The 14,978-nt window shown below is 27.3% G+C and overlaps 1 protein-coding gene across 1 annotated transcript in view; it reads right to left on the reverse strand.

The window, feature by feature from the left end:
* LOC111633508 (GTPase HRas) overlaps window positions 1–14,757 on the reverse strand; it is an 87,293-nt gene extending 72,536 nt beyond the window's left edge. The window contains exon 1 of the mRNA XM_023378091.1: window positions 14,618–14,757. Coding sequence (XP_023233859.1) covers window positions 14,618–14,633 — 16 coding nt within the window. The 5' untranslated portion in view covers window positions 14,634–14,757. The remainder of the gene's footprint in view (window positions 1–14,617) is intronic.
* Window positions 14,758–14,978: the final 221 nt, after the last annotated feature.

A 14,978-nucleotide genomic window follows, 5' to 3' on the forward strand; every position in this document is an offset into this window, starting at 1 on the left:
ACAATTAAGGATATAATGTATTAGTTTGTAAAGAATTAAATAAAAAAATTAATTTTATATTGATGTAAACAGTTTTAATTGCAGAAAGTTTACTAGAAAATTTAGTTAAATTGTTTAAGAATAGATTCATTAAATATATAATTATTTCAGTTTCTAAGTACATTTTATCATCAGATAACCTACTTATTTTTTTTTTATTATTGATTTTATAAATCATTTTCAAATAAATTCTCTTCTTTAAACATTATTAAATATTTAGTTTATAAGAAAATCGAAAATTTATAAATCGATATAAACCTATTTAAATACTATATACAGAATTATGAATATATTCTTAGTACAAGCTAAATTAGTCAGTTTAATCAATGAGTTCAATTTCTTTTTTAATCTTTCAGTTAAAATGCAAAAAATCAATAACATAGAACTAGAATTTCACAGTTTTTTTTTTAATACAGAAGTATAAATTATTATTGTTTATTTTATTATACGAATTAAAAATCGTCCCTCACTTATACGTTTATTTCTAAATTGCTGCGAGGGTTCTCATAGAAGTAGCTATTTATTTTATCATTTAAATAATTACTTTTATTATTTTTATTATTATAACTATTTCACTTCTAGAAAATTAAATATATTTTAGTATTAATAATTAATACAACATATAAAATTAAATTACCTTAATCTTTTTAAAATAATCCAACTTTTACTTTAAATTTAAATAAATAAATACCTTGAGATAGAAAGCAATATATATATATATATACCTTTTCGACTAATGGTAAACAGAAGTTGTATTCCTAATCAATTTAGAAAGAGTAAACAATTCTTTTCAAGTATACAGAAGTTGCGGCCGAAGTTTTCATCTGTCAAACGTGAACGTCGAACGTCGAGTGCCGCTTACAAAGCGGCGCTCGACGTTCGACGTTCACGTTTGAGAGATGAAAACTTCGGCCGCAACCTCTCTTATATTTTAGCAAATTTTTTTATTTATTTACTTCTATATTTCACATTAAAAATAAAGGTGAAATTAATATCCAAACTGTAGATAAACAATAACTAGATAGAAAATTGCAGCTGGGCATTGTGACATTGCTCGTAGTTTTTATTTCTTCTACAGATTATTAATTGTTTATTTAAAAATTAAATCAAAAACAATAATTTTACTGGATTTCTTTTCTTTCCAAAAATCTCTCTAAACGAAAGAAATATCACAATTAAAATTGGTTTAATTGTCGCGAAGTAAAGGATTTTCTTATCGTCTGAAGGGATTTGGGTTCTCACCATTCGAATATTTGTTATATTGTATTTTTAATTTGCAATTCAAACTAATGTTTTGTTTCCCATTCATTCTAATCAACTCAGATTAATACATAATGAACAAAATTTAGAATTGTTACTTAGTTTCGTACGAAATGATCTAGTCTAATTCAAAGATTTATTTTTAAATACGAGTTTATTAAAGAAATATTACTGAAATAAATAAATGATTATTGAAATTTAAAACATCGTTTAACTTACAGAAATATTTGATTGAAAATAAATAATAATACAGTCAATTATTATAAATTTTTAATATTATATCTACGAATATGTAATTTCCTGTTTCTACACGAAATGAATAGAAAAAAAAAATTATTTCCTAATAAGCTATGACTAATTCAATATTAATTGTAATTTATGAAAAAAAAGTACTTTTTCCTGACCTTTTATTTTTCCCGGGAAACGGATGTTTAAATTTTTTCTAGGAATTTTTGGATTTTTTTTTTTAATGAGAAAATCTCTTTTTGTTCTGACTTTTTTCATCATTTATACTGATTTTATCTCTATATTTGTTATTGATCTAATACAATAGCTGATGTAAGTTAAACAGATGGCATTATACAACAGGAAAATTACTTTTAAATTGTACACTTTTAGTCTAGAAAACAAGAATTCTAGTTGACATTTCAGCTTTTAATTTGAATATTAATGATAAAACATGTCGGTGAAAACAAGCTAAGCATATCAGGCCTTGAGTAGCCTTATAGTAGATTGGGCTCCTGCTTTAGTATCTTTAGCAAAGAAAGGTAATTCAATTATCGTGGAATAAATAAATATCAGTATTCCCATTAACAGTTGGCCAAGCTTGAATTAGATTAAGTTACCAATACAATCAACGTTTACTTAATTTAGGTTTAGACTATATTATTTTTATTTCAAGAAGATATTTCAATCTTTTGTTAATTTTGAAATATAGATTAATACCACGTATATATTATTCAGTGGAATTCATTCTAGTATTGTATGTTTAACATTTGCTATAAGGCTGAATTTATGCCGATGAGAGAAATGCAAGAGGAGAGAGAAAACCAAGAGAACCAAGCTCACTCACTTACAGGATTACTTGTCTTCTTTCTATCGTGCAAAATTAGGAAATCCGATGAAGTTTAAAATGAAATAAAGTTAAAACGAAAAATAAACGAAACTACTCTATTAACATTTCCTTTCTTTTATTTATACTTCCTTGTGCTATTTTATTTTATTATTATTTTTGCGACTTCTCAAGCATTTTCTTTACGTTCGACAGATTGCTGGCGTGCTACATCGTCGCCATTTTATTAATGTCCTTGCTCAAAACGAGAATCGGGATTGCCGACCTAACGAGAGAAAATTATCATATCTGTTTCTTAAAATGATTGTACTTCACTTAAAATTATCGTACAGTACAGCCATATCGATCAAGATCTATAAACACGACGTCGGGACAACAATGTTTCTTAAAGAGCCGCCATATTGGTTCCTATGGTATATATTTTATGCTTTGTACTTGCAGTAAACTGTACGTTCCTTCGAGTTCAAGCCACGGAATTCCTTTTATAATTTCAAATAAAGTATCTTTTCGTTTAGAGGTTACTCTGACAAATAATTAAAGGCCTTAACGAAATAAGTTTCAAAATTTATTTAGTTTTGAAATGCAAAATTAGAGAAGAAATTTAGAGATTTGCTAAAATAAGAAAATATTTCATTTTCTCATTATACAAACTTCAAATAGGAGCACCAGAATAAACATTTTTATAAAATAAAATTTAAGAAATATAATTAATTATTTAAAAATATGTAATTTGTACTATATTCTCAATTATTATAAAATATTAATTTAATAAGTCATATTATATTGTTATACAACCTGTCAGAAAACAAACTTTATCACAAACACAGTCTACAAATTGATACTGATCCAAGAACCATGCTTTAATGTTGTAATTACAAGCACTATTAACGCATTGAATAATTCGAACTTCTTCAGTCAAAACTTAGAGAATACAGTACAAAAACATTACATTTTATTTCTAAATTGAAAAAAAGTAAATGATATTAACTTTTTAATTAGATTTTGAAATTCAAAATCTGAAACTTCTTTAATGAATTTATTTAAAAATACATTATAAAAATACACAGTATTAAAGGCCAATACGAATACATTATTCTTGTCCTCTCTGTCATCCTCTTTCAACATCACAGGATCAACACGATCTACATAGCGGAGTCGACCTTTTGTTTTAGGCTACTTTCCTCGCCTATATTTATGTAAATTAGATAAAATTCTTTAATGAAGATTAACAGATTACAGTACAAAGATATATTCTATTTACCAGATAAAAAACTGCAGTTTTCATTCTTTTTATCCTTTTATAATGAAGATTTTGGGCATTATAGTATTGTACATGGCTAGATTTTACTTACAAACTGTGAAGCAAATTCGTCGTCTGTGTTTTACTGTTCAGTTTAAGATGAACAGTACTGTTTATGGAAAAGTTTTATCCACAAATTTAAAATTTACCAAATATTGTAAACTAGAAATATAATTTAAAACAAAGGGATGACATACCGACATTTATTTATGATATTTACAATAATTTAACATCGTACTGCTTCTGAAATAATCGTACAAATACGATAATTATCGTACAGATAGCAACTCTGGCGAGGCTACCAAAATACTCAGCGTACGCCAATTCAGCTGAGGATAGAAAAATACGAGGAAAACTGGTACATTTCTCGCGCGTAACGCGCAAGGACTCAATTTCCTTCTTCTGCACAAACAGCATCGTGAATATTAATTTAGATCTCAAAAGTTATATTTTGAGTCTGCATAAACGTAGAGTAATAACCGATTAAATTCTCGTGTCGCGGTTCCACAGGGTTCGTTCATTTCAGAGCTTCCAACAGTAGGATGAACTTAAAGACATAGTTCGATTATTTAATGAGCGAGGGTATTAATATGACCTTATACTTGCCGTCCTTTTAACGCTGCCAATGATTTTTTATTGCAAGAACCCATTTGACAATATGGAATACTTGTAGGGCCTACTCAGTGTTAGGTATGCTACTGGATCTGGTCTCATTAGGGTGCAAATTCGTTTCATAATAGGCAAACGTAAATATGATAAATTGCTTTGTAATAAATTAAGATAGTCAAAATTCTCTCCAATTCTCCTTAAGTTATGAATAACAGAAGGCGATGGATTTGTTTTTTTTTCTTTTTGTATTAATATAAAAAGAAAGAAACAGTAATCAGCAGTAATTACTGGTCTTAGATAGATTCACTTCTATCATAGTGTAGCTAAGGTGTCTATTTTGAATAGCACAATATAAATATTTTACTGGTGTCAGTTTGGAAAAAGTAGTATACAAGTTAAAGAAAAAACAATAAAGCCAACAATTGGTTTTATTGTTTATTGAAACGAAAATCTTGTTTTATGATATAGAATTTCTAAGCTGTTAAGTTCCTTAAAGAATCAAGACTTAGTGGTTCTTCCAATAACCAAAAGTCTTAGTTTATCACTTTCTTATATGTTTGAATAACACATTATTTAGTACGTAATTCTACTATTCAGAGCTCCCACAAGGTGACTTGGTTGCACTCGGGACTAACTTGACTTTTAAAACAAGGAATGGGGTTTTGGTCAACATAGGATGAATTTGCATGGGTCAATGGACAAATATCGTTTACTAGTTTCTTTTATATTTGCAGAATAGGCTAGAAGTCACGAATTTTCTGTTGTTTGGGGCCCTTTGCACTATTTACACTACTTAAATCCGCATAAAAGAAATATTTTAAATCGAATTATGAGTCCTGTAAGTATTGTGTTTTTAGTGAGTTTAAATACTACTGTTATATAAACAGTCTGTTTTTTTAAAGTTAAGTCTATATAACAGTAGTAATTATACATCCTTAAAATGTAAAAAAAAAACAATATTATTATTGAATATAAACATACTTTGTCAACAAACAATAAAGGCCTACTTTGAAATATTATTAAAAGTTTTCCTGTTTTGATCTAAAATATATAATTATCGATAAAATTACTGTTGTTAATGTGTTTCTCAATATTTTATGTGTTTCTCAATGTGTTAATAAAACGTTTAACTTTAAAGTTATATTTAAAAACTTAAAGTTTAACTTTAAAAAGTTATATATTATTTTTCAAGTTTCCAATTGTATAAAAAAATATCTAAAAAATTAATTAATAAAATTTAAGATTTATGACCCTATTAAAAACTATTATAGATTTATTTAAGTTTTATGACATGTTTAAATAAATCAAGCTAAAAATTAATAGAAAATAACCATATATAAACTTATTATATGATTATAATGCGTTAAAATTACATGATTTTAGTATTTAAATAGGTGTTTTAATATAATTAAAATCTACTTTGTAAAACAGATTTAACAAATCATATTCGTTGCAAAAACCGCAAATATATTTTGACGAATCATTAGGCTTGTTATAAATAGACTATTTATTTTCCAATAAATTGAGAAATTATTTTTAAAAAAATATTATAATCTACAATCAGAAATATCAGAATTTTCGTGTGCTTTACTTTTCGAGATTGTAAGTATTTATTTATTATTATTTAATTTATTAACTTATCATTATTTGTTTTTTTAATACGGAAAATGTATTATAAAGTTCTATTAGTTAATTTAAATATTTAAATAAATTTATAAATTTAATAATTTGTAAATTATAGAATCTTTTTAAAACGTTTTTAACAAAATTTATGCTTTAATACTGATTTTCCCCCTGTTAAACAATATTGATTTAGCACATTAGTAGATCGTACAAGTCGACCCCCCATAATACTGTTGATTATTCCGTTTTATATGAATTCCATGTTGTACGAGTCACTTAGATTTTACAAATACGTGTGCCGGGCTGTGAACGGCTCATGTATTTGTAAGATCTAAGTGGCTCGTACAACATGGAATTCATATAAAACGGAATAATCAACAGTGTTATAGGGGGTCGACTGTACTTAATACTCGTTTAAGTCATTTTAACAATATCTTATATAGTAAAAAAAATTTTTTTTTTTACACATTTTGAGGATGTATTTATAGAATATATTCATTATAAAAAGGAAAAGAATCGCTATAATTAAAAGCCATTTTTCTTATGTATAATCAACGTAGACTATGTAGATGTTTCGTTTTTTGAATGTAATTCCTCAAGGTATTTATGAATCACAAAGGTGAAAAAAATATTTCATAAACCTTAATACGATTCTTATAACATTGTTAAGTCATAAAATCATTTTCACAATAAACAGCGCAATAAAAAAAATAATAAATTACTTTATATTTATGAGTAATAATACCTATATGAAGAAATTCACGATTATTTCCTTTATAATATTAATAATTATTATTTTTAATGTTTGAAAGATTGTTTTAATGCCACTATTCTTTTTTTTTACGGCCACAATTATTGTTAAAATATTTTTATCGTTCGCAAGTGTCAACTTAATGTCATTGCGGATTAATTATATTAATTGTGAAAGAAAATAACGAGTGACGGAAGGAAAAAGTTGAATTGTTATCAATATTTTAAAATGAGATATTACGTCTTAAATCTCATCTTTATATTCTCACTGTGGCGTGAAATTCGTGAAACATTGACAGAACGGAATCAAAGCTTGAAGCTCTGTCAATGTTTACGGAATAAAGATTTGCACGTCATTTATCCAAATGTTGATATAATTCTGAGAATTTTTTTTATCACAACTGCTTCAAATTGTATAGCTAAACGTTCTTTTTTCACTTTTAAGAAGGATACAAAGCTGTTCTACGCTGTAATATAGCGGAAAATAGTCTCAAAGCATTAGCCATGTTATGCATAGAAACTGTGGAAAAATTAGATATCGAGTGTTAATCATTGACAAATTTACTCAACGAAAGAGTCGAAGAAAGTCAATCAAAGATACGTGGACAATCTAAGTAAGACTGTCGATAAGTTCACCGGAATTACAGTATAAGGAAAATACAATACTTTTTAAATATTAATATTATATTACCATCGAGCAAAATTAAAGAGAATCATAATAAAGAAAGAAAAAAACCCCTCAGCTAGATTCTTATAAAAGTGATGTTTTCTTATCAGTAAACCACTGTCTCTGAATACTATATATTGCTTCCCTGTGTATCTTATAATGTTAAAATGTACAAGGTCATCCACTAAAAAACATTGAAAAAAAATACTGTTTCAAAAGAAGTACTATAGTAATGTTGTAATATTATTTATTAACATTACTTCAATATAATAAAATTAACAGTTAAATAATTTAATTGTATTTAGAGTTGAGTTGTGTGTGTGTGTGTTTTTTTCTTTTATCGTTTTCTCTGAGTTTTATATATGTATTTATTTGACACTTGAAAAAGGCCAATGATCATAGTGTAAGATTAAAGATTAAAACACTAACGTCAGTTAAATAATTATGCATAATTTGCAAAAAATTTAACCTCTCGTGTTGATCTTTTCTCTCTTCTATAAATATAGAAAAAATTTTTTCTTATAAAAATGCAATTATTGTGTGTTTAAATTAAATTTTCTTCCTTCTCGACTAATAATAACAACTAGTAATAGTAACAAGTAACAAGACAAGTAATGAGAAAAGCAAACGTATAAATTCAGCGATACACCAAAATAAACGGAGAATTAGAAGAAAAATATTAGAAAAATAAATTAAATTCATGTTCTGTATAATATTTTTTGGAAATTTTATCATTGATTAAAGCAGGGGTGAGTAGTACGTAACATATGTACTATATACGGCTAACTCCGGCCCACAGCCACGAACGAGTGTAATTTGGGCCAAGGTTGTTTTCAATTGTTTACTTATTGTATATATGCAAATATATATATAAATATTACACAATATAAATAACTTATTACCGTTTATAAGACTTACTTTCTCAACTGTTATATATAACAAAGGAAAAGTATGGCAATCGGCTAAAAGTGACCAATAAGATATTTACATTTTTGGACTCTGGACCTTGAAACATCGAGAAATGCAAAAACAGTTGAGATTTTTTTCTGTATGTTTGGATGTTAGTGTGTGTGGAGGGTGGTGCGATTTCCTTCAGCCACTTTGAAGCCTAATAACTCCCTTTCTAGCGTTAGTCAGGGATGAAGTTCTCCTAGTGAGATCTCGCCGCTGTCGCTTCTGTATCCGAAGGTGTTTATTCTGTGGCATAGCCACCTTTTTTGTACTGAATTTAGTGTACCCTCTTGAAATTTGTATACGAACAGCTTATTTCGTTGAAATATAATACTTTCGTCTACATGTGGTTTGTCTCTTTTTTTTCCTCTGATTGCTTTAAAATAGTTTTTCGAAAGTTCATTAACTACCAGATTGTTTATCGCTTTTAAATACTTTTAATTTCATTTATCATTTCATTTTTCCAGAGAAATAAAGCTTTATTTCAGATAAATTCCTAGCTATATTTATTATTTTTGAATCAAAAGAATATGGCTATCCTATAGCCACACGAAAAGATTTTCTTCTCTTGCTCTGTATAACGGAAAAGTTTTCATAAACACTTGCATTATTACTCTTATCACCTTTTAAAGAATTATTTTCAGATGAATTACTATTACATTCATCTTCATTAAGTAAGGAAATACGTTCTTCTTCGCTATTATATTCTAATTCAAATAATTATATTAACAATTATAATAAAAATATAGAAAATATTTCAGGGATTTATAATAAGAGAAGAACAAATGAACTTTGAGGAAATAAAACAAAATAATAAAAATCTAAAGAAAGTGAAAGAAAATCCTTTAGGAATAAACTTGATCAACTATTATGAAATAAAACATATATTTTTTTACCTTAGATTAGTCTTTAAAACATGGAATAAAGCTTTAATTCATATAACTTATTTTATTTAAAAAAAAGGAGACGAAAAATACCGCACAATAGCTCTTTTATTGTCAATAAGAAAATGTTTTAATTATTTACAGACAGAAAGATTTATTCCTTTGACTTAGGAAAATGGTTTAATGATAAACTTTCAATTCGTTTTTCAGAAAATTAAAAGAACAGAAACGTTCGTATTTGTTATTGCCTCTTTAATACAATTACTTTTATTTATAAAAAAAGAAGAAAATTGTTAGTCTCTTTTATAAATATTCAAAAAGCCATTGACTTAGTGTATATTCTGATATTGATAAGCAATTTGTTAAGTAAATGTAGTAGGAAAAATTTACCGAAGTAATAAATAAATAATTTAACAGTTACTCTATTTCTATATTAAGGAGATTGTTCCTGTTTTCTTTTATTTAATTATTCAAGAGGTATTCTGTAAGGAGTCCTCTTTCTTCTTATCTATTCAACTTTTCCATTTCAGAAATTGATCATTTATTTCGGAATCCAGAGAACAGAATACAAACTTCACAAAGTACTTAAAATTATTTACTGAATGTAGACTATTTGGTTTTGTTAGTTGCCACTAGACTTTCGCTCCAGCGAAAAATCAACATAATTACAATCTCTTTTTTGAATAATTTACATCTATTTATTAATACTAAAAAGTCCAAAATAGTAATATTCATTTGTATCTCCTCTGAAGTAGATAAAACCCCTAGACACTGGTAGATTGCCACGGGTTCGCTCGTTGCCAATGGACTGGCCACTTGGATTTTCCAGGTTTCCTTGAAATGTAAGACTTAAATAGGCCCAGTTTCCTATTGAAAGTCCTCCTGGGAGGCATTCCCGTTGGCAGATCATCCACGTGTTGCAACACAGCAAAAGAGCGATCTATCAAGGGGAATTTGCAAATTTACCTTCAATTAAATTAATTTAAACTTCAGAATTGCAAGGCTCATCAACTAGATAACTCTTTACAGCTTAAAAAATCTATTGTAATCAGTGTTTTTCAAAGTTTTTAATCACATTGCATTACGTGCAATCGAATTTTTTTTATCCATTTTTCTTCCACGTGAGATTAATTAATTCAGATGTCTACCTACTGAATATGTGGCCCCACAATTGCAGGACCTTCAACCGACCATCATGTTCCAACAAGATGGTGCCTACCACATTGGGGACTGCATGTTCGTGACTTCCTTAATCAAACATTTCCAGACCGTTGGATTGGAAGGGATGAACCAATTCCTTGGCTACCACATTCACCAGATTTCTTTCTATGGGGATATGTTAAAGATATCGTGTATCGAACAAAGATATGGGACATTACTGAACTAAAGCAAAAGATAACAGATGCAATAGCAGCCATTGATGACGCTATGCTACATCGAACATGGCAAGAAGTCGAATACCGTCTTGATGTGCTTCGTGCGATTAATGGTGCCCGTATAGAGGTGTATTAAAATAAGGTAGAAAAACTTCGAAAACCATTGAGTTCAATAGAACAAGTCTGTTTAAGATATCAATTACCTTTGCAATAAATTTTTTAAGTTGTAAAGAGACTTTATGGGACATCCTGTACTGCTGATATTCACTTTTCATATACAGTGAGCTTGATTCACGTTAGCATCATCAGTTTTTTTTTTGTATCTCAGCACAAATCTTTACTTTAGCATACACTTAACTCCACTGAAGTGAATTACTAAGGATCCTTTTCGCATATCTGCCATAAATTATAGTATTATTTTATGAAGTTTCAACAAAACATAAGTAAATTTAGCTAAATTTTATATTAGAAATGCTAGGATTTTTAGAGTTTTGGCTATCTTTTCATTTGATAACAGCATATTATATGAAAGTAATATATAATATTTGATGATTACTTTGGTATTTTCCGTGATTCTTTAAGTAAAGAAAAATTATTTTAAAATAGAAATTGCTGTCTTATTATAAAATTTATAGTGAAATATTGTCATATTTATCTTTCTTTGAGATAGAAATTACACAATGCTCCTTATGCTATGTTTATACTAGGAAAGTTAAAGTTGTTCAGAAATAATAACGTTTTAAGTTAAACGAGTTAAACTACTGCACTGTTCATAATAATTGAAGTAAACTTTCTTCTTATTTAAATTATTATTTCTTTCACTGCATGATAACGAAAATAAAACATCAATAGACATTTATTATTATAGTGTTTAGTCATTTTTCTTTGTATTTTATTCTTATATAGCTACGTAATTTTGCCTATTATTTTTGGACTTATCACACTATGTTTTCTTAGGAATCTTCGTTTGTCTTTTTTCTATTTACTTTTTAGTAACTTTAAACTCTCAATATGTACATTTCGGGTAAAAATCTTAATTTTCAGGGTATGGATGAGTTTTATAAAAAAATTGTAAATGCTAATAACAAATAAAATCGTCATTAAGCCCGACCGTAATGGAGATACACGTGACCTCCTTTATCTCTCCATCTATTCGACTTTTAATCACCAAAATTTAATGGCATCAATTCTCCTAATAATCAAACCTTCCTGCAAAATTTCAAAAATTTTGGACAAAAAGAACAAGAGTTATTAAACTTCAAAGAGGATAAACAAAATCGTCCCGTATACACACACACACAAACAAAGAAAAAACTCCTGAATATTTTTACATTTCTCAGCTATCTACGGTGTTATTTTTATGAAAAACTGTCTAAAAGAAGTTTCGGACGAATAATCTTTTTGTCAGATACCGATTATGATGCGTTCTATTGATTCCTGTGCACAGAAGACCCTGTTGAAGATTAACATGAATGGGCAATATTCTGTTCGATAACAAATCCAGATAGGCTAAAGAATGATTATCGTCGGATTAGAATCTGGGTAGACCGATAAGATACATAAACGTTGTGAAAAGATATCAATTTGCAGGTGGTGGTATCATGCTTTGGCATGGCATTATCCTTAACAATGGCCATACTGAGTACCACATTTTTGTAACATATGCCATTACTGCTAGAAGGTACCGATATAAATACGAGGTTTAGAACTTCCTTATGAGAATTTTCCGAAGTGTTATGGGCGTAGATTTCATTTTCTTGAACGATAATTCTCCGCACACATAAGAGCTACGCTTGAAAGTTTAACAATAGAGCATTCTTTATCCTAATACCACTGTTTTATTTGTTATGGCATTTTTGATTTGTTACGCTTTAACTAGAAAAATCTAAATTATTATGTATTATCATCTCGAAACAATACAATTGAAATAATTTTTCTGAAAAAATATATAGATTTTTAAATACTTTAGCAATCTTAATAAAGTTTTATGCTGATTAGTTGTTTGTTCTTGTCTTATTTGGAATCTTTAAGCTTGGTTGATAAAGAGCGACGTTATTATAGGCCTATATATTCTCAAGATTCCTCTTTTTAAGAGAATTTAATTACAAACTATCTATTCTTTTTGAAGGTTATACAAAAGGTTATATACAGTTCATCAATTGATACCATATAAAATAATTTTTCATCCCTAAACTCTATTATAAAGATTTTTTTTTTTTTAGTTAACTAAATTATATTACAATAAGTAAATTAAGACAGATCATTTCAATACTAGTTATAGCCACAGCCATAAATTATTTTTCTTCTGTATGCCTAATTGTTAATTCATATTACTGTGATATTAAATGTTATCAATAGATTTATTTGAAATAATGTATGTAAGTTTTATATATAAGATAATTTTTACGCGATTAATTGTATTGGAAAGACTTTTTTTTTTAATTCATAGAAAGAAACGAATGAAATCAAGCGATAATTATGACCTTTGATAACCTAATCTCTTGACTATCCAAGTTTTTTAATGACCTATTAAACAAATTTCTTATTTTTAAATTTTTTTAAGAATATTTTTTTCTTAATACCAAAATAATAAAGAAATGTTAAATCTTCTTGGAACGGTGCAAAAACTACAATATGTTTCTTTTTTTTACTATTCTAAACAAAAAAGTGCACTNTGAATGGCTCACGTATTTGTAAAATCTAAGTGACTCGTACAACATAGAATTCATATAAAACGGAATAATCAACAGTGTTATAGGGGGGTCGACTTGTATTCGTATAATTAAATAAAAGTACTATACAGTACATTATATTCTTTATATAGAAAGAATAATATATTATCCTGTACGGTTCATTTTCTTTTTTTTTTTTTTTGGAATGAACTTTGTAAATAATCTTATTCAATTATTAAATTAATCATGTAAATAATTGAATTAATAAGGAGATAAAACTTCATACAAATTAAATATAATAAATTTGTTTATAATATTATTATTTAAGTTAATCATATAAGGCCTATGTAAGGCCTCAACCCATTTTCCATGCACGATTTATGATGCTTGTTATGCTCTATTTGAAAATAGATTCAGTTTTCTTGTTCCAATTTTTATTATGGAACATACATCAAGGGATTATTAAAATACGAATATATAATCAAGAGAAATTAGTAACTAACATATAAATGATTACACAGAGAGACAGTAATATATTAGATTTAAATATTTTGTCAACATGCATTTGATTCTTATTGTTAACTTTCTTTATAAGGTGTTTCATGTAAACATCGTGCGTGACATTTTCCTGAAAGTGTTATTTAAAATATACACAAATAAATATATCTTTTAATCTCAACGATCAATATACTTTTTTTTATTTCATTTTTAATCTTTAACTTTCGTTAAAGATGATCTTATATGCAGTTATATTGATGTAATTGCATATAAGATCGAATTCTAAATATGTAAAAAAGAAATATTTCCAACAATATAAAAGTAATAAGGAAACTTTTCACATGTCTGAATGATTTATCACTGTATTTTATTTAAAATAAAATTTACTTACCGGAAACTTTGGTTTATATATTATGAATAATATTCGCTTGAAGAAATAAGTCATTAGAAATATTATTATATTATGAGAAAATGTAAAAAAATAATAGGAATTTTTTCTTTTTAAAATAAAAATATACTATAGTAAAATCTGCTTACTATAAGTTATCAAACAGTGCCACGTGCCTCTACAGAAAGGCACGAAGAAATAATTATTATTATTGTTTATTCTTGGATATAACTCTCGTACATACTTCATATTGTATGTACTAGTTTTAATATTAAATATTGTAATATTAGAAACATTTAAGTCATGAAAATTTGATTTTATTTAGTGGTAAGTGTTTCCGTGTATTACCTATTTTAAGCGTCAAACGTAACAAAAGCGTCATAAGTATCAAACGTGAACGTCGAACGTCAAGCGCCGCTTAAGTAAGCGGCGCTTGACGTTCGACGTTCACGTTTGAAAGATGAAAACTTCGGCCGCAACCTCGCTAATAAAACTAAAATTTCACTAATTGTACTTTTATTTACTTACCTCGCTTATATACCATTTAATGAAAATTTCCTGGGATTCTTCGCCCGCTCGGACTCGAATCACTGTCGTGAATAAGTCAAACGTCACACAATATGGGCCTGGCCGAACTCACAATGGATATGATTAAACAGTTCTGTTAGAGTCTATAGAGTGGAAAGAATATAAATCTCTTATGTAACAGATTAAGTATATGATTAAATTTTTAAAATACTGTATAAAAATTATCTAATTAGTATGGTGTAATTTAATTTGGTTCCTTATCCATTTAATTATTTCTCTAGCTTAAATTGGAGTCACTCACAGATCCTAGATTATAAAACGTAATTAGCTATTTTATAATAAAATTATTTAAATATTATAT

Source organism: Centruroides sculpturatus, unplaced genomic scaffold (assembly GCF_000671375.1).
Source record: "Centruroides sculpturatus isolate CEXI.00-Female unplaced genomic scaffold, Cexi_2.0 scaffold815, whole genome shotgun sequence".
NCBI lineage: Eukaryota > Metazoa > Arthropoda > Arachnida > Scorpiones > Buthidae > Centruroides > Centruroides sculpturatus.